The sequence below is a fragment of the Hetaerina americana genome, unplaced genomic scaffold, assembly GCF_022747635.1.
Source record: "Hetaerina americana unplaced genomic scaffold, ioHetAmer1.1.p SCAF_2, whole genome shotgun sequence".
In the NCBI taxonomy this organism is placed as follows: domain Eukaryota; kingdom Metazoa; phylum Arthropoda; class Insecta; order Odonata; family Calopterygidae; genus Hetaerina; species Hetaerina americana.
This window is the reverse complement of record NW_027286763.1, coordinates 34,502,241-34,523,848: the sequence shown is the minus strand read 5'-3', so window position 1 is coordinate 34,523,848 and position 21,608 is coordinate 34,502,241. Positions and strand designations below refer to the sequence as shown.

The 21,608-nt window shown below is 39.2% G+C and overlaps 2 protein-coding genes across 2 annotated transcripts in view; both read left to right on the top strand.

Annotated features, from left to right (window-relative positions):
- The first annotated feature begins 10,370 nt into the window (after positions 1-10,370).
- LOC139688067 (micronuclear linker histone polyprotein-like) lies at positions 10,371-13,706 on the top strand. Its single transcript, XM_071585488.1, has 3 exons — positions 10,371-10,913; positions 13,406-13,630; positions 13,683-13,706. The coding sequence occupies exons 1-3, from the start codon at positions 10,371-10,373 to the stop codon at positions 13,704-13,706; spliced, it is 792 nt and encodes a 263-aa protein (XP_071441589.1).
- Positions 13,707-13,958: 252 nt separating this feature from the next.
- LOC139687781 (uncharacterized) overlaps positions 13,959-21,608 on the top strand; it is a 519,942-nt gene continuing 512,292 nt past the window's right edge. Inside the window, exon 1 of the mRNA XM_071585075.1 lies at positions 13,959-14,119. Within this exon, the coding sequence (XP_071441176.1) occupies positions 14,009-14,119 (111 nt within the window). The 5' untranslated portion in view covers positions 13,959-14,008. The remainder of the gene's footprint in view (positions 14,120-21,608) is intronic.

Here is a 21,608-nt window from a genome sequence, read left to right as displayed (position 1 = left end):
GACAAAAATCGTCTTTTTGATCTGTGGGAAGCGTAGGGAGAGGGGGGAGAGGGGGTGCGTCTCCCTCCTTCCATGGAGGATACCTGTTAAAGGTGTTTTGAAAGTGCCGGCCCGCTTCCTTAAGGAGGTTGGTGTCACCGGCGGCAGATTCTCTGACAGGGATTCTGTCTATATCGGAGCCAGAGTTGGATTTCATCCAGCGCCGAAGCTCAGATAGCGTTAGGGGGCCCCCTTTATCCGTGTCCAGTTCTTTTTGCCACGGTTGGGGAGCGTATTTTTGGAGCTCGTGGCCAAGGATAATTTTTTTTAGGGACGACACTTGGGCGTGGAAACCCTCCGGCGCCACATCCTTACGCAGGAGCTCTTCCAGCGCTCGGCGGTAGAAGGAGATGGTGTAGTTCTTTTCCCTACGCCACTCGAAAGTTTGCCTTTTGATGTGGGTGACAATGCGGGGTTTGAAAACCTCGTCCCACCATAGAGCGAGGTTTGCACCGGGGCGGAGTGCCGCGATCAGTGCACACACCCGGGTGCGGATAGAATCACGACGAGTCGCGTCCTCCAACACGCGGAGGTCCATGCGCCACACGGAGCCGCAGCGGTGGACGTGCGCGCCCGGGGTTGTGTCCGGGCACGTAACTCTCATGATCACTGCGCAGTGATCAGAGAAGGACACCGGGAGGGTGTCCACTGTCTGGACATCATTCTTTAGGGATGTCGAGACGAAGAGGTAGCCAATCCGCGTCCGAGAGTTAGGCCCTGATCGCGTGAAGGGGGCGGGACCGGCGCAATAAGAACGCACTGCGTCAATCGCTCCAATGGAGTCGAGCATCAGTGAGAGCGCCCGGCTTGGATAGTATGTCACGTTATCCCTGTTCGAGGCACTATCCTCTCGGCGGTAGATAGTGTTAAAATCTCCGCCCAATATGGCCTTCCCCGAGAAGGAATACAGGTAGGGGAGGAGAAGTTCATTGAAATATGTTTCGCGCTCTGCCCTCGCGCGCTCACCGGAGGGAGCGTAAAGGTTTGTGATATGGATACCATTCACGATAACGGACGTTATTCGGCCCGAGGGGTGGCGGCGAACATGAGAGAACGGAATGCCATTTCGGACTAGGGTGGTGGTGCCAGAATGACTTTCGGCGAAATTGCCGATAGCCTGAAAGATGTTCGCATCCCAGACTATGTCCTCCTTTACCTCTTGAAGGAGGATTACATCAGCCCTAAGGTCGCGGAAAAAACGTTGGAGGACTGCAATTTTTAAAGCGCTATAAACGCCAGCAATATTAAGCGAAATAATATTCATTGGTGGAATGAGAGGACAGCTATGGGCACCGGACATCACTTACCAGAGTCCTGGTCATGGCTTACGTCGCTTCGGTCGCGGCTCGAACCCGGGCGACGAGTGCTTCGCCGCTTCCCGGGACGCTTCGTCCGACGGGTCGACGATCGAGGTCTCGAGTTGTCACCGCATACCTCCCTTCCAACCTCGTCCGAAGAGGAAGACCCAGCCGTGGTCTCTACGAAGAGCTGGTTACTCGGCGGCATTCCACGGGGGGCCCTGTTCGAGCGAGCAGAGCTGTGGGCCGTCCCAGCCCAGGAGGTGGCCTCAGGGGGGGGCGGGGTGGCGGACTGGTGGTCTTCTGCCGAAGGGGCCCCATCGGGAGAAATTAGAGGAGATCGGTCGAATTGGTCCGCCTCTAGAGGAGCCCTGGGAAGATCGTCGACACCTTGGCTGTCCTCAAAGGAGAATGAGGATGGAATGTCTGGGATTGTTGACGTCGACAAGGTTTTGCTCGTACATGTGTCAACTTCCGCGGCCGGTGATACTTTCTTGATTTTCCGTGACACCGTAATCGAGGGGCCCGCCGTTGAGGAAGGGGGACAGTCGTAATCGGATACATCCTCCCCCGCTGTCACCCGTGATTCTCGGGGAGTTGGAAGCCCGTGAAGCAAGGATTGCGGGAAGAACGCATCGTTGGCGTGGCCAGAGAAAGGAAGGACGCAGGATGATCTGTCCTCTTTTGACGGGGTCACGGAGATAGGGGCTGGTGGTCGTGAGTGTGTATCCGAGCTGGTAGGGACCGCAGCTTGATCAATGCTCGAAATCAGCAGTGCAATGTCGTCCGTCCTCTTCTTCTTCGGATCCCTTTCTTCCGTTGACGACTTTCGTTCCCTCTGAAATTTCCCTCCGAGTGGAGGGGGATGCGGGGGTTCGGCGGGAACAGCTGGGGGCGCACCCTCGATAAGTATCAGGGACCGCGCCCTCTCCTCCACAGCCATCTCGGGCTCATCTATCTCTTCGGCGGTGTTCGGATTGGAGGCCAAAAACATTGCCTCCGCATAGCTCTTCCCTCCCTGGTTCCGAGGGCAGGTCTTGCGCTCGTGGCCTTCTTGGTTGCAACGGGCGCAGGTGCGGCGCTGACCCTCGTAGATGATGATGGCCCGGTTGCCGCCGATGTGGAGGTACGAGGGGATATTTCTTTCGACCGTCATCCGCACCACTCTCGTACCTGTCAACACGCGTGCCAATTTGTCGCCCTCCCACCTGTTCTCCCACGAGCGATGGATTTTTCCAAAACGTTGAAGCTCGCCTGTTATATCTTCCAATGGGGTCTCCACGGGGAGACATAGAACCCTGACATTACAAGGGCTACCGGAGGTCTCGTCAATGGTAATCGTCGTCCTCGGATCAATTTTGGATGGAAACGGTAGTTTTCGTGGGATATTATCCAGAATCCTCTTCATAGTAGCTTCAGTTGCCAACTTCAGGAATACCAAATGGCGGTTATATCCAAATTGGATCGCCACAATCTCTTCGGGTGTGAGGCCCAGCGACTCTAGTGTAAAGAGGTGGACCTCCAACGGAGTAGGGGGCTTCGCCTTTTCATCAACTTGCAAGGCGAGCGTGTTTACGCGACGTACGACCATTTTGAAAGAAATCAAATGGAGCACGCCAGCGCCAAGAAAAGAAGAAGAGCGCACTGAAAGCACTCCAAGAAGGAAAGAAAGAAAAAAAAACACTCACGAACGCTCCCTCCCCGCCACACGCACCCGGCGGTAGCAAATAAAAAGGAGCCTAAGCTCTACACCAGGAGTCAAGGTCAGTCTTGATCCAGTAAACAAAACAAAAGTACGGCCTTCGCGGCGGAAGAAGTCGAGAGTCAAACTGCACGCTTCTTGATGAACTAGGCGGTCAACCGCCGCTCGAAACAAAACGCGATCGGAACCTCGATTTCCGAGAGACTCCGGCAGTGCCGCTCTCCAAACCCCGGCGGCCGAAGCCTCGGACGCCGGCGAATTTTAGACACTCGGTGAACACAGGCACGTCCTGCTATCGAGGCAGCTATCGAGGAAACGTAATTTACCCTGAGATCCGTGGGTCTAATATGTCGCCAAGCGCCCCGATTCTTTAGCCAAGAGATGGCGTCAGGGGACTGTTTCACCCACCAAAGGAGAAATAGGTATATATATATATATATATGTGTGTATATTTATATATTTATAAATATTTATTTATATTTATATATATATATATATATATATATATATATATATATATATATATATATATATATTTCCCTATTTAATCTCTTTGATAATATTTCATCTCAACATTACCTAATTCACAATTCATTGAATAAGCCCTGCAGGGTCTCATGATGTGATAAAATTAAAACATGCATTATGATGTATTAATGACCTTTATGTATGGTTTTTTTCTCTACATTTCCTTTTTTTTCTCAACTACAAGTAATTCAATTTGAAATACTTTAATAACATTATGCATGAGTCACTTGTTTTCTTCCTTACCAATTCCTTACCATTCTACTTTGCCCTGTTGTATCTGTCCCTTTTTCATCCACGTCTACTATATTTTCTCTTCAACGTTACCTATTTCCGTTATTTTCTATTTCATTTAAGTTTCTTATTCTTTCGGTTCCAGTCTTAATTTCCATTATTCTTTGGTTATTTTGTCTTTTAATTCTTACGTTTCCCCACACTGCGCCTCCGCATGATTCAGCGTCCTGCAAAGACCCGTCTGAACCCCTTCCGAGCATCCACCCACTGCTCATTTATTCCCCCTCCACTCGTTCCCCCATTCTCCGGGTCTTTTCTCCTACTACGTTTCTCTTTCAGAGCGCAGGAATGCCTCATAGGCTTAAATATCTCTCTTTAATAACGGTGTCCCCTTTCTCCAAAACATTTCAAACCCTTTATTTCCTCTCATTCTTCTCTGGATCCCTTTTTCCCATTACCTCTCTTTTTTCTTTCTCTCCCTCCTTCCCATTCCCTTTCTACCTTGGGCTCGACACGTCCACATTCGCATTCCAATTCTTTCCACCCTCCAGGGTCACCCGGTTTTTCGAATCGATGTAAAAGGTGGTTTGCGGAGAAACGAAATATGAGTGGGAGGGAAGGGAAGGTATCTCGGGAAGTGATTGGGAGAAAGAGAGAGATGTTTGAAGCAGGAGAGGGTAGGAAGGGATCGCTCATAAGTCGGTGAGGGGCACGCGGATGGAGGATGAAAAGTATGGGCTGGTGAAATATAAAGAGGGGAAGGAGATTATGAGAACGAGGTGGGAATGGTTGGAGAGACGGAGAGGGATGAGGAAGGGTTAAGGGATGTTGGGCAGGAAAGATGAATGAGGGGGATGGCAGCAGCAGGGAGTAGGAAGGAGTTTGGCGAGGGGAGTGGGCGTTAGCGAGCGCATTCGCTTCGTGGATCCTGGAGGGAAATAAACAAGAGGCAAGGGAGATGTGCGTGGGTGCAATAAACTGAAAAAATAAAGCGAGGGACAAGAAGGAAGTTTTAGCATGCCATCTTTAGGAAAAATGAGCATTTTTTTAAGGGTGGAAAAGAAAGCTCAGATATGACGGGTAATTTAATCACTGTAATTTATTAATATATGATGGATCTTATTCAGGATCACATGAGTGTTCTCCGACAACCAATTCTAGGAAAGAACTTTTTTAAATCCATTACTTAAGATCCATAAGTTACATTCAAATAATTAAATTGTCCTAATTGAACGAAAGTTAGGTCTTTACAACCCCTGCTACAGGTATACCTTAGGATAGTTTACGAATGCTTCGATTTTATATCTTTATTATTAAAACACTCACACATACACACACACAATAACAATTTTTGCAGCCTAAAAACCACCCCATTTATGAATTGTGCAAAATTGGTATTCAAATAAAGTGATTTATACCAGTTACTGGGATTTATAGCGAGTAGTAATTCGTGGTAAAGCTTATTCTTTGGAAACGTAGTCAAGGTGCATTGACCAACTAATAGCATGGGCACTTAACAGAAAGTTCAATTAGACACAGGTCTACTACCTCGGAAACAACGTTTTGGGATTCAGTACACATATATTGGGTCAAATATCCGTAAAGGGTTTTGCAAATCATTTTCTTTCCAATCATGTTCTAACTCATTAACCTCAACGTTTTCCATTTATTTTAATATCCAAAGACGTAATGAATGGCAATGTATTATAACTTATACAATAAATACATTTTCAAGTTCCATTTGAATCGCGTGAATATTCCGAGGGAAAATACAATTTCAAATTCATTCAATTTTAAATTACTCTACATATTTAAAAAACAAGTTTGTAAATGGTGAAAAATATAATCCTTAAATTTATTATTTAAATCCAAAAATATTTCTAATTGAATGTCTTTCAAGTGACAGTTCCGCAAGTTAGAAAAATTTTTTTTGAAGATTATGATGAATATATCAGGGTATAGTATAGATATGTAGGTATAACGTTTATTCTGACAAATATAATTGACTATTTTATATTTATAAAGACTAACTTGAATTTAGTAAATTTTATGGTACCATATGTTTTAAAAAGAAATTATATGAAGTAATTACATATTTATGAAAAGTATAAAATGTTTATAATTTTTTCGAGTGCTCTGAATATATTATGGTATAATAGAGTATATGACATATTTTCTCCAAAAGTGTTTTCCACAAAAAAGTTTAGATTTTTCAGATTATGGTTATGGTTAACGTTCATATCAATTGGCCTTTAGAGTAAATATTTGTGTCGTGAAATCATTTGTAAATTAATTTAGCTCCTTATAGTTATGTACGATGTATTTTGGGAATACAAAGGCTTTATCCTGTACATATTCTCATGCTGTAATGCATTTATATTTTTATAATACAAACTCGGTCATGTTTTATTCTTTTTTCTTGATAATCTTAAAAATTGCTACCTCTTACAGACACTTTCGATTCCTTCTGTTTGAACAGTAATTTTTAAGTTGATTTGGAGACAGATGCGTTAGTCAGGAAGGCCAATAAACTATGGCCAAAAATCTTATACTTGTGCAGCCAGAAACAGATTTCTCAGAGTATTCTCCCACTTATACGAAAAAATGGGAACTAAAATCGGGAAAAAATTTAGGCGATCCATCTTCGCCAACCATTTCAACTTTTTCCTCGTAAAACCAGCAATGGGCATCATTATATCCCAAAATAGTGGTAACACTTGAAAAAAAATATCATCCTGCATTTTAGTCTTTGAGAAAGATATAATGAATCCGTAATTATGTTTATACGAGGCTCGTAGCAAGCATAGCGAAATACTCGACGCTTCTATGATGGAGTATGTTAGATAAGTGTGGAGCGTTATATTCCGTTCTACAAGAATAGCGTTAAATAATTTAAATAAATTTCTCCAATTTAATAAGATCGTATTTTTATAATAAAATAGCAATAAGATCCGAGTTTTAAAGAACAATCAAATTTACAACCTTGGTATAAGTTGCATACAAATTTGAAGTGACATCTCAAATCTTTCAATTTGCGTAAGAATTTTTTGTTCTAATATGTATTTCCGTCCGGCTCATGGCATCTGGCCTAATAGTGGTCGTTTAATTTTAAAATAATGATTTTGAAAGCCATTTATCATTCAGAGGATACGGTACAGGGAAAAAATATTGCTTTATATGCAAGATAAGTTGCACTGCGTTTTGATTGACTAAAAGGTAAACCACAGTAATCAACCCGAAGGTCGGCTTAGTAGGTGATGGTAGATTTCACCCAGTACTAAGCCCTATACGGCATGTGAATATTCACACATCAGGGTAGGGGGGCCAGTTCCTTTCCCTGTGCCGGTTATGGTTTCCCAGGAGGACCTGGTACCCGAAAAATCAGAAGTTTTTACGCAAGATATACAGGTAATTGTAAAATTTCAAATTAGTGATTATTGTATTTGTATCCTTAGTTAACTCCCGTGATATGATTAAAATTTGTCTGATTTTAGAAAACTGTCATCAGACACTTTGCCTGAAATCCCCAGAGTGAAAGAAAATTTTATATATAATTTTAGCCTAAGCACATTCATCAAGCATATTATATATAAACTCAGCCTGTATGCACATTTACAGTTTATGTTAGTATACAGCTATTAATTTATGCTTAATCTTCAATATTAATGCTTATATATTATTCAGTGATACGATGCGATTCCTTAGAGTCATATCAGTGTTTTTATTTTAACCCTTGTCAACTTCTTGACTAATGCTGAAAATTAAGAGCAATTTTTCTCAAAGTTTTTCATTAAGTAGGAATGAACCTCTGTAACTGGTCAAGTGAGTCTGCAAGGATGATTCTTTTATAAACATTCTAAAGTGGTTTTACTCTATCTATACTCTATCTATAAAGTGGTTTTACTCCACTAAATGGAATTAGAAATTGGGTAATAACATATAAATGATTTTTTTTGCTTGAAAAAGAAATTGACGAACAATTTCTTTGATAAAAATGTATCGAAATATAGCACGTTTTTATATTACCCAGCGAAAGGTTGAGGGAAGATATTCCTTGCAGCTTTCCGAAGGAGTAAAAGTACGTATGTTTTTCGGTTTATATATAGGCACCTATGTTTTTTAATGCTAAACAATTTCTTGATCTCCATAGAATCACATTAATTTTATAAATTTAACCATGTATTGTTGGTATATATTTTGCGAATTATTTTTTTGCAAGGAAATCTAGCATATTACATTAATTTATTTGCCTGTTTTTTGCAAATTTTACGCACTGATACATTATCCAAAGGCACAGCTACATTTAAACTATACATTCTTATGAAAGTTAACACTAGGTTAGGTACGTATTAGTATTAGTATAGGATCAGTACTTACATAATTTATAATATCAGTGATTGAGGATTGAGATAATTTTTAAAATTAAAAAAAAATATAAACATAGAACTACCGATGTAATCACATAGGTGATACGTGCAGGTACCTGAAAAGGTCACCAATTTTAAGAAACCAAGGGGTACAAAATCTGCAATCATACAGTAATAATATTTTGTGATTTTTACAAAGTTTATGTTCTTTGTCAGGATAAGTTCCCGACAATATTGAGCCTAATACCAATAAAAACTAATATTGATTGGTTTATTGGAGTAAGTATTGAGATGCCGAAAATATTAAAATGAAGAATTTGTTTGACGAATAAGTGACTAATATATGATGGAAACTGTCAAATAGAAAGAATCGAGTTTTACATCTTCGTTGTATATACTGTACAATTTTCATTTTCTGTTGTGAAATAAAGAAAAATATTAGGAAATTTGAATTTAGCGTCTTAGTGAGACGTTTAATCTGTATAAGTATTTAAGCCTGAATTTTTGGAAATAGTAATAACTTCACCTGCGCAGATTTATTGATAGGCGTCAAATTTATAAGTTGTGTTAATATTAGGCTGTCATTAGTTTTATATTATTTTCGAATAATTACTGTTATAAGGAGTCAGTTTCATTCTATTAATTCTTGCACTTTTTCTTTTTTCTTTGAAGAATAGGCCTGTGAAAATTATTTCAGTGGGTTCTAACATTCGTGTATGTCTTCATCTCTTCTTGCAACTCTCCACATTCCGAGGGCTCTTCCATTCCGTGGCCCTTCCATTATCCATCATCAGTCTTCTTCTTCTATAGGCATGAGATTTCAGATAAGGGCATTTTTTGAGACAGAGTCATCTATCTCTCAAGGTGTAGATATTGTTAAGCACACAGCAGTCCTTCTCATTGGACATTCAATGCAATTTTTCCAGCTATTGGAATTAACTTTTGTATTTTCACTATTTAAGATCATTTTAGTAACTAAATCATATCATTACAGTATTGAGTGCCTTATCTATTGTACTGGTCTTTATTCAATATTGAAATCTATAAATAAATCTACCTTGACTCGCAGGGTCTAGAACCAGTATTCTTATTGAATATTGTCTGATATACGTCAACAAATAACATAGATAATGTAAGACACATAAAAATATATCTCTTACATTGGTATGATATGGCTAGGTATTTTACATTTAGATGTTTATTAACCTTTAATATATTTGACTCGGAATGTTTTTTCATAATCGAGAATGCGTGTCACTATTCTCATCGAATAAGAAACTTCTTAACTTACTAATAGTTGTGCTTTGATTTTAAGTAGTCGTAGCTTGTCATATGCGGAACTATAGATATTATTTTCCTAAAATTTTACCACATTCTAGATATTTAGAAATATTTTCAATAGTTAAAATTCTGTTTATTTTATTTCAGGCAACTATATGTTGGACATGATCTCTGAAAAATCTAGTTAAAGAGGTTATCAGATAGTATAACGAGATGAGGTTGGGAAAAACGGGGACATTAAAATGAAATGCTCATTTTTATGTAACAAGTTTGCCTATATAAAAAACATAAGTGAGTTTTTACCACCAAATGATAACAAAATAAATATTGATAAAATGTCTTAAAGGTATTGCAGTGGAATATTCTAGAATATAGCGAGTGGGTTTCACAAATAAATAAGGCATTAAAAATCAGAAAATTGACATTCAGAAACACAAGTTTCAAGCAAATAGGGCATTTTTCTTCAGATTCTCTGCTCACACAATATCTTATCGTTTTAGAATGAACTTATAAATTTTAGTAAGAGCAGATTAAGCCCCACGTTTCAATACGTATCCTGTTGTATGAATCTCAAACAAGTAAATTCTAGTGAACTACGGTAATTTAAATCTTTCTCACTTCTAAAATATTTTTTGGAAGGGGGATGGGAAGTTAACAATACTTTCACACGTATGAAATGCTCACGGACCCGTGAGACTCGGCAGAGTGTAAAAATTACATGCATAAACAGAGTAGTCACCAGTAGAGGTTTCCTCTTGCACGCACTCGTCCAATTTAAATTTCTTTACTCAACGATTAAAATCGTTTTAATGCACTGTGGGCAATGTTACGACACTGCTAAATTCATTATGATTTCAACGTTGTAGCGCACGACTTAAGCTTCTTTGGACGTGCTAACCGCTCCATCTTTCATTCCCCAGGACTATGACAGCCATATGCTTCGTCTGCAACCTACCCATCCTCAGTCACCAGGTGGGATTGGTATGGCAGGGAGGAAACGGTTGGGATGACCTCGTACGGGAGCAGGTGGAGGAGTCGACCCTGAGGCAGCGACTGGGAAGCGGGCGGAGGGACTCGGCCGCGCAGATCGGAGCTATCTTGGATGGGAGCACGGCAGGCTCACCGCCACACCGGCGGCTCTCCCGTGACGCCTCGTCGCCACCACCAGCGACCTCCCTTCTGCGGCAGCAACAGAGGTCACGCCGCCGGCGGAGGTCTTCGCTAGCGCAGCTGACAGACCTCCTTCGGGAATGGGGTGGGGGTGTGGGGGTAAGCGCTTTCGGGAAGGAGTCCTCCTCCTCCTCTTCCGGGGTGGTGGTGGGCAGGAGGGGCTCCAAAGACCTACCAAGGAGGGAGACCCTGGCAGACATCGCCAAGAGCCTACCCTGGGGAAGATCCTCGTCCTCAGCGGAGACGTCCTCGTCAAGAAAGAGGAGGGAATCGTCCGCCGAAGCCGCTTCCACAAAGGTTAACTCTGCTCAAAGATATATATCTTCTTTGCATACTCAAAACGAATAATTTGATATATCTCAAACGTGATACAGAGCCATTATTATATATTTCTTTAATATCAGGCCGGAAGAAATTCATTTTAACTTTTACTGGAAATCAAACTTCAGAGGTTTATCAACCCAAAAACGTTAGATAAAACTAAAATGTGAAGAAAAAATATTTATGCGCGGCTGCTTTTGATATTCCGAAATAATGGCGTATTCTAAATCGTTGTGTAATAGTTATCATATCCCTGAATAAATAAACTTAGTATTTTTTCACCCAAAATATTATTATTAAAAATAAAATATTATTATTACAACCGATTTCGACTCATAGACGACATCAACAGATATAAAATTTTATACGTGGCCAGTAAATATATACACTCTCATTAGAAAGTACAACTGGACATTTTTGAATACTTTAAACGACCAGTGTAAGAATATAAATTTCTCTAGTGAAAAGAATAGGAAAGGAAAACTCAAATATCTCAATATCACAGTCCCGTATCCAGCAAGAGGTATGATTTTTCATATTATTGGATGACAGCCTTACAGACGATGTTGCTCTTTAGACCCCTCCGCCATATTTCCTAAAAAGTGTCCTCCTTTCATTTTATGCTGAATAGATTGCAATATATTCCACTTCCAAATTTAACTTTTCCAAGAAATTAAATCAGAATGATTGCACTAAAAATCGGATTTTGTATATACTTAATTGTTAGAACTCTTAATACGAAACGCTCCATCAGAGCAAGAAATCTAATATATTTATCGCTAGGTAATGAGGGAGAAAAAGAACGCTGATGTAAACTTCCCTATTACAAATCCATTCCTGACAAAATAACCAATATATTCCCGAAAGACAAATATATGATTGCATACCGTAACAAAAGCAACCTGCAAACGTTTTTGAATAGGATTAGGACAATGAGGCAAACATTGAATAAAGCCACATTTACAAATTTAATGCAAAAACTGCAGCGCAGTCTATATAGGACAATGGAAAGATCATTCAAGCTACGTGACGAGGAACAAAAGCGAAATCTCCGATGGGATTGCCTGACATTCCCATTTCGGCAATTATTTATTGGAGATGGACCATAGCAGTGACTTGATTTCGGATATAAAGGGTGCAATCTGAAAGTAATAAAACTATTTTCAAAAAGTAATTTATTGAACAGATTTGCACCAACACAATTCTTCTAAGTACTGTCCTTGGGTCTCTATACATTTTTTTCAATGACTCTACCATGGCCGGTACGCGAGAGTGTAGAGAAAATATTGAAAGCACCGCAGGTTCAGGACGCCCTTCGACCACAAAAAGTGACACAAATCTTGCCAGAGAAAAGTCTTTGTTGGACAGGGATCACAGATGAAGTGGTTGCATGGTTTCTGATGAACTTGGCATCCTTAGAAGCGATGTCCATCGACTTGTAACCGAAAACATGGGAATGAGAAAGATGTGTGCGATGTTTCTGCCGCGAGTGCTCTCGGACGAGCAAAAGGAAATTCGCTCGCGGATATGAAAAGATCTTCTCGACCATGTGAGTGAGGGTCCTGATTTTTTTAGGCATTAGGCAGCCGACTTCTTTTTCTTCTCCTTTCTCAAATCCGTGCTGAAAGGACGTCACCACGACTAGGTGAAAGCTTTATAAGGAGCCGTGACGAGGAAGTTTAGCATTATTTCGGGCGCCACCTTCCAGAAAGCGTTCGAAGCGGGGAAAACCCGCTGGTTTCGGTCTGTGAACACACAAGTGTGCTACTTCGAAGGCTTTTGAGTGAATGTATCAATTTTGGACCCACATATTTTTTAATCTACTCAGTCCGACTACTTTTGGAACAGACGTTCTTAATAAACAAGAAGTAAAATAATATAATGTTCGTGTACTGGAGGGACCAAAGTCCCGGTAAATTTCATTCCCTTCCTTCTCCAGATGCACTCCGCAAGTTTTTTTTGCCATTTTAACAAATTTTTGTCTTCCCGGGAAAATTTCAGTTTATGGCTCGAATATTCCACTTCCATAATTGTACTTAAGAGAGAAATGATCGTTTCCGTTACTTTCGCAATTACCAATTTATGTGATAAGTGAACGATAAGAAGGGTTTGTCCTAAAGAAGGTTTGTCAAACGTAATAAAAACAAGTAAATGACACTAATAGAACTACATGACATGATATTGCGGATTGGTAACGCCGAACAGAGAATTAACGAAAACACTATAGCCATGAACGACCGAAACTTTTAATCTCTGTTTCGATTTATAATTTTTATGATTATAATTTAAATATTTATGATATAACTTTTATTTTAATTAAGTTATAAGCTGTCATAAACATTATCTCCTCTTTCTCCTTACGATACAATGTTGATTGAAACGAAACATTCTCAAAGGAATAGACTCCTCATAACATGCACTACCTCAGTGCCTTCAACTCACCCTCAACTTCATCCTTTGCTTTTCAGTCTTCCGGCATCAAGAGCCGCAGAGAGTCAGGCACCGACTTCCGCTCCGACCTGGCTCGCCTCTGGTCCCATCGCCGCGAATCTTCCTCCTCATCCTCTCAGCGCCGCGGATCCGGGGAGTCAGCACGCAGCGGCCGCCGCGAGTCCATCACTCCCACGCCACCCACGTCTTCGCGCCGAGGCCGGAGGGATTCGACACGTATTGTCCTCGTCACGGCGCCCTCGGTCGCCTCTCCGTCTCCAGAGCCTCCGCCGGGGCTTCCACCACCTACGCCAGGCGCCCCAACTGCACCTCCCATGACTCCTACCCCGACCCCCCCCACTGCTGTCGCATCGGCGGGTGGTCCACGCTACTACCGAACGGAGCAGAGGCCTTCCACTTCGTCTACGTCAGACAGCGGGTGCGGTGGTGGGCCGTCACCGCGGCCCTCTTGCGCCGGCGAGCACCAGCTGCTGCTTGTGCCCCCGTCTTCTTCCCCGCAGCAGCAATCACCCAGTCTTCTCCCATCCAGCGTGTCCGCGGGTGTGCAATCCCTCCCTCCTCCGCCCACCATTATTACCAGCTCCACCACGCCTCCGTCCACCTCCCCCACGGCCCCGGCCATGGGTGCGGCCGGGGCTCCCACTTCGGTGGTGGGACAGGCTGCGGCCCCAGCTGCGCCTCCAACGCCCACAGCGGCCAATGTTACCAAGCGGAGAGATTCAACAACACAGGTAACTGGATAAAAATTTGCCTTCCATAAACATTCGGTGCAACATTAAATTTTTGTTATTCCTTGAGTAATTATGAGCTCAGGATCTTTGAGAAAAATTAGGCAGTCATTGAGTTTGAATGTATTAATATAAAAAGATAATTATTTTAAAAACTTAGATCTTCACATAATAGTAATATTTTAGATGTTTTCAACTGAATATGACATGATAAACAATTAGAGTTTAAATTTATTCCAGAAAAAACGAATGTGCTGAAAAACATTTTATACACAAATAGACAATATTTTATTAAAGGAGTGCTTTTGCATCAACTCTGCACAGTATTTTTTCAGTAAATTAAATTAATCAATCTGAGAGATGCTTGAAGGATTAGACTGGTATTCAGGAAAATAAAAGAGAACGTGATTTGAGCAGTTTATGTTTTTTAAGAATTTCTACAAATACCAATAGATTCCTTATGTTCGAAGTTGTGGATTGGGGTTTTCTTCATATGTGTAAAAAGTCCCACTCTATTTCTTCGTGCTCTTAAAAGCTGTGGTTAAAATATCCTGTCAATGAGTTCACTAATCGTTATTATTTATCGTTATCGTTTTGACAGGGGCTCTATAATGTCGCCTTACGCATTTCCCTGTGTTAAACAGTGTTCTTCTTAAACTAAGAAAAGGATTTTGAATAAGATTTATCCTGAATTATGATCAAATTAATATATTTTCGGAAAGCCGTTCTCATGTCCATTTGGTAATACTAATCAGAAGGACTGTTATTATACAATATGCCTAAATAACTATTGATGTGCACGACATATGGAATAACTAACTTCTAGCAATGGAGGGCCTCAAGTATAAAATAAGTTACTACTGATAAAGTGAGTGATTAGTTCATATGAAGATGAATGCTGGTGATCTTTGCTCGAGCATCCATTGTATTTGAAAAATTATGAAAACGAGAATTATTTCCTTATTTTTATCCAAATAGGGAAGAAGATAAAATTGACTCAACTAACTTAACTATCCTTACGCAACTAGCATAATATTCATATAAAGAAAAACATGTATTATGACGGTATTATCTGTATTATGCTGTCAAAAAATTAAAGAACCATAAAATCTTTAGTTGTGGATAATTAAAAATGGGTTATTTACTTTTTACGCTAAAATACGATCAATATTTATGACAATATCTAACAATGTTGTAATCACCTAATACGCCAATTGAAAGAACTTTTTAAAAATCCATTGTTCTGTAGTTTAATTATTAAATATTAAACATGTTATTTCGTGCATTTTCTGGCTTATTTCAACCATAAGATGCGTCACAAATTCCTCTCAAGATATATCATTTCCATTGAGGCGACTGAGTAACATAAGCTTTCCTTTTTTAATCGCCGGGAAAATATATATGTACCTCTGTAGAGAAAAATGTTTACTATATAACCTGAGCATTTGTACTTTACATAACCTCTTGTAAAATGTGAATGAGAATAAATATATTGTAAGCAGGCTATTTCTTGAACAACGATAAACAATGTCCTAAGGTATAAATTGAGCAGCTCAGTGAAGGGCTTGGGGGCACAAGATGAAGTGAATCGTATCGGTATTTACAATGAGAAAACCTGTAAGAATAACCAATTGCAATGTTACATCGTTCATGGGAGCATGGTTGTTAATTATAAATTGCAAAAACGGTGAATCTTCTGGTAGCCTAATGGAATAATTAATTTACAAAAATAATGAAAATAGTATTTCCCAAGATAATGAAGAGGGTAGTTTTAAAGAATGGACTCGACATTGCAGTTAAAGGTAAAAGGATGGATGCACGAATGTCTACTATTAAAAAAAAAGGTTTACAATAGAGAACGCACAAGCGATGAAATACATGACTGCAGAACTATTATATTTGCAGAACATCGGAATGCGAAAAACGCCTCAATTTGGACGAAAGTGGAAATAATTTAAGCGTAATAAGATTGATTCACGCTCCATGAAAGCTTAAGTTACAAAATATTGTGAAAAAGGGAGAGAAAAAGTTCCGTTAAGGAATTATTGTCTTCATAATAATTGATCTGTAGAGACGGCATCTATATATCAATAAATAATGCCCAAGTATGAAATAAATTTGCTGTGCAATAAAATGGGAAACACTTTTAATTTAAGGACGACTAGACTAATCCAGGGACGAGAAGAAAAAAATACAATTCGGTAAATTTGGGCTTCCAGCGGAAAGGGATTGAAAATTAACGGTAAAAAATAATGAAATGTTAGCTTAACCACTAAAAAAAGAATGAGTAAATAGATATTAAGTAAAGAGAATTTGGAAGGGATATTTTCTGGGGCCATCATTTAAGAACGTAGGGTTTAACTGTGAATATTGGTCAACTAGATCTCAGATCGTTATAGGTCAAATAATCAATTAATATTTTCCATACATAGATGTGTGACGAACGAAAAATTGTTGTGAGTAATAGAAGATCGATGCATAGACAGAATACTCGTAAATGAAAATATATGTTTGAGAAACTGATGATGAAGGTGAATGAAGAAAAAAGAATATTGTAGACCTGCATGACATATAGAAGACCGGGTTTATTAAAATAAAAACTTTTATTGGAATATTAGAGGGTAAATAAAAGTAAATAATAGTGAAATAATTAATACCAAATTTCACCGAATATTCTCATTGCCAGTCTTGTCTCTCTCTCGTATTTCTAGCTCTCCTTTGATTAAAGCCATCCGGTTATTTATTAATTGAATTATTTAACCTTTTAAAATAATATTTGATAGGGAAGAAATATTCCATACAAAAACACTTAACTAGTTTATCTTCTCTCTACGTGTTATCTTCTCTATTTTTGACAACTTTACTTTTATTGAAATTACCGTTTTCTTCTATTGAAATTTTCTTTTCATGGCGACAGGCTAGCGTGGTATGTATCCTTGAGGTATAGCATCACGCAATACTTAAATGTACTCAAAATTGGGGGTTGCATACATCTGGAAGTTATTTTAGCTTCGTGCGTTTTTCTCAATAACTTCCTTGCTTTTAAAATGTTTGCACGTTCACGTTTGACCACAAGGTTGTATTTTTAAAATGTCATGATAAATATCTGAAAATTAGAAAATATGAGAAAATTAGCTATGAGGTATATAGGCCAAACAACATTTTAGCACTAGGTAACAGAAACTGCAACACAGTGACAATGACGTTTTGAACCAACTAATGAGAATATCTTCGACCCCTGAATTATTGCTAATAAAACTTCTTTAGCAGAATTGATGTCATACTATCTATTCTCAATTGTGTTGAGAGACTAATTTTTCATGTACATGCCTATGATTTATGAATTTTTCATACAAAAAATTTTTAAAAAATCACAATCTTATCAATGGATGTCAGAGAATTATGTATTGCTTAAAATCTTTTAAGTTATGTGGACTAACTCGTTCTCAAAAACAATTATTTCACCTGCTTAGATGTTAATTGTATTAAATGAAAGCAAATTTTTAACAAATATTTATCAATATAACTAATGTTGAATTATATTTCAAATCTATAAATTTGATTTCAGTTAATCATTAGTTCAATTAATTGCGGCAGTTTCTATTTCATTTGCATATATTCCATTCTTGACTGTTTTCGGCTGATAATTAAATATTTCTCTTCATTCAAAATATACCCAAAACATTTGGTTGATATCTAAGAATATTTTGGGTTTGGCTACAGAGTACTTAGATGAAATAATTCATTCATTTTATGTGTGCATAAATATAATTTTCCTTACGTTAAATATGTCATTGAATTTCATTTTTTTTAATCATGTGTATGATTTATTCCGACCATCGCATTGTACCATCTGTTTTATCAAATGTGATTGAATGAAATAAAACATGTCATAGTTTAACGAAAATTGAGGAAAAGCATGATTAATTTCCAAATTTAACTAGTAGCATTTTCTGATTCAAATCATTTTCAAGTACTATTAATGTAAATTCCAGTTCAAGAGAATAACACAGAATGCGATTGGGTAATTGATATGTAAAACCATTCATCGGAAGCAAGGAAGGATGGGAAAGAAAGGAGTACTTGTTGGCAATTGAGAAAATTATGCGTGAATTTATTGAGACAGAATTTAGATGAATATTAGAAACCTAATATCAATAGCATATTGAAACCGTTAAACAGAACAATTACATTAGTAAAAAGTAGTATATATACTAAATCTATTTAAATGATAAGACAACAAGTATTACTTGTTGAGTGATCAGAGATGTGGGCTAAGTTAGGCAATGGAAGAATGTAAAAAAGACAAGCATTAAGATGCAGAGAATTAAATAATAAATTGAGGTGAGAAACTAATATGGTGGTATGGTAGAAGACGTGGTGAGAAGAAATGGAATGCTAACAAAGAAAGGGTACTATGGGTGCTCTGAACATAAATATAAATATCCCCTGAAAGGTGATAAACTGTCAGAATGTAAGATAGATCAATCTGCAAAGAAAAATCAGGAAAGTTATTAATTGAAGCCAAGAAGATTTAAAAAAGATTGAGGGAATATAAAAAGAAACTGAATGAATTACATTAGGTCAGCATGCATGGACATAAATTTTGGTATGATATAAATAAGGATGGCTTAAAATCATATGTATGAGAAGGCGAAATATAAATCAAAATAGGTCGTAGGGGGACGAACTACTCAAGATTTTAGAATATTTAGGATAAAGAGTTTTAATGCACTAATTTTTTGAATTTCAGGGTGGAATATGACCAAAATATATCGTTTGATCAGTTTTACTACGGAAATGAGAAAGGTATTTTTGACGACTTAAGTGGTATGTGAATAATTGCCCACAAAACTATTTTCAAATAGTTTTTGGAAAAGAGAAAGGCTAAGTTTAATGTTTAAATAGGAGTTAATAAATTGGAGCAGGTAGACCAGTTTACCTATCTCCGGACTTTTCTGAACCAAAATTGTGAAAGGATTAGGGACATACGACGGTAACTTGCGTTTGACAAGGATTCCTTCACAAGAAAGAGGAATTTTAAGAACATGGCGTTGAAAAAGTATGATACGAAAAGTCTCATTCAAATTTTAATTTGGAACGTGGTTTTGTCTCAGCAATAGTGTTGTTGGTCGTTGAAGTAGGACAATAAGGGTAGATTGAAAGCTTTTGAAATACTGACGCTGAGAATCATGGAGAAGGTGAAATGGAAAAAGAGAAAAATGATAATTAACTGCTTTGCATTGTCAGGGAGGAGATAGGATTATCGAAATAAATCCAAAGAAGACAAAAGTAACACTAATAGCATTTTGATTGGCGATGGGGTGTTGCACACTCTGATAGGGAAGAGAACATTATGCAAGCGAGGAAGGGGATAGTAAACCAAATGAATGATGAAAAATGCATGTGAAATTGAAGAAAGATATATTTTATTAAGTATGGTTTAAGGTTTTGCTTTGTAATGATAGGGTTATAAATCTATCCTTGTACCTTTTTATAGTCTGTGTCCATCAAAAACCCAAATTAAATGATAGAACACTAATAATTACAGATATAATGATACTGTAATATATTTTCGAGAACCTTTACCAATATCCGTTTACACCTACCCCGTTTCATTAAAATGCTTAGGGAATAACATACCAAAAACCGGTGGTAGCAGTAGTGAATAAGCCCTTATATTTCCACCTTCAATGGCCGGACCGGGTCCGACCGGTCGGCTCGGTAGAGGAGTCCGCCACGACTCAGGAGCACTTTAGTTTAGTCGACTCCGGGTATGCATTAATACAGGAGGTGGATTTTTGAAACGTGTCATTGGTCGTGGTGTCATCGCGCTAGCAATGGAGCGCACCGTCGAGCAACGCTACGCTGTGGAATTTTGGGTTAAACTCGAGGAATCCGCGGCAGAGACCCTTGAACTCATTAAACAGGCTTATAGGGATGATGCCTTAAGCCGCACAAGAATTTTTGAGCGGAACAAAATGTTTAAAGAAGGCCGGGAGCTCGTCGAAGATGAGCACCGCGTCGGACGCCCGACAACCGCTCGAACTGATGATCAGGTGGCCAAAGTGAAAACAGTTTTGGACTCTGACAGGCGTTAAACCATCGCCCTTATCAGTGATGAGACTGGCCTTTCAGTCGGAACCGTCCACACTATTGTAACAGAGGATCTTGCGATGAGGAAAGCGTGCGCGAAGCTGGTGCCGAAAGTCTTGAGCGAGGAAGAAAAACTGTCGCGGGTGGAAAATTCCTCAAGAAATTTTAGACTGCGTCCAAAATTTCTTTCGAAACGAGCCCCGATCGGAAAGATCAGATAGCGAATTCTCGAGTTCTCACCTCATATTGGTGGCTGAATTGGGTAGGGGTTCTCGAATGGCAAGGAAGAACTGGGAATTTGCGTGTGAAGGGATAGGCAGAAAAGACTGAGGCAGATACACTAGCTTTCCGCTCTTTTAAAATTTTCACCCTTACCATCCATCTCAAATTTTCCTCCCAGCATTCCCAGCACCTTCCCTCTTTCATCCCCCCCAGACTCCATGCTTGACTCAGAAAAAAAGTTTTGAGGATGGATAAAAAAGTAATAAAGGCAAAATGGGAACCAAACGAGATGATGGTAGACATGGTTGAGGAGGAGATAGAATTGCTTGGTTTAATCCAAAGAGGATAAGAAAGTCGATTAACAGAATTATGATTGACATTGTGATGGTGAATATTCTAATATAGTTAATAAGGTTAGGTAACGAGGAAGGCAACCGAATTAAATATGAATATTGGACGAAATGAAGGGAGGAAGGAAGTATGCGGAAATGAAGATGATCTTATTGTAGGTTAAGAGGTAGTGCAATGTTAAACGAGGGATGTTAAAAAAGTATAGCGACTTTTGTGTTTTTTCAAATATTCTATCCCTTATAGTATTTTGTCCCTTTCAAAGTAATACCCATTAGATATTAAACACTTGTGCCAACATTTTTTCCAATCATCAAAGAACTTAAAAAAATCATTTTTGTCATCTTGTTCAGATCCTCCTTCGATGCAGTCTTACCTCGCCAATCGTAGCGTAGCGTCGTACTTTCATGGGCCTCTTTAATTTCGGGAACAAGAAAAAGTCACTGGGGGCCAGGTCTGGGGAATACGGTGCTTGCGTCATTATTGGTGTCTTGTTTTTGGCCAAACATTCACGCACAAGTAACGATGTGTGAGCAGGGGCGTTGTCATGGTGCAAAAGCCAATTTTTGTTCTTCCACAAATCCGTGCGTTTGTAACCGATTGCTTCGTATAAATTGCGCATAACTTGCAGGTAATACTCCTTATTTATCGTTCTACCCTGTGGCATGAACGCATTACGCACCAAGCCCCTGCAATTGAAGAAACCTATAAGCAAATTTTCACATTCGACCGAACTTGGTGCGCTTTTTTCGGTCTTGTCTCGTTCTGCAGCTTCCATTGGGATGGTTGAGCTTTAGTTTCCACGTCATAACCATAAACCCATGAT

Coding starts and splice junctions, on each gene's coding strand:
- LOC139688067 (XM_071585488.1), top strand. CDS start 10,371: ATGACAGCCATATGCTTCGTCTGCAACCTACCCATCCTCAGTCACCAG. Junction 10,914..13,405: donor CCGAAGCCGCTTCCACAAAG/GTTAACTCTGCT, acceptor TTTGCTTTTCAG/TCTTCCGGCATCAAGAGCCG. Junction 13,631..13,682: donor TCCTCGTCACGGCGCCCTCG/GTCGCCTCTCCG, acceptor CACCTACGCCAG/GCGCCCCAACTGCACCTCCC.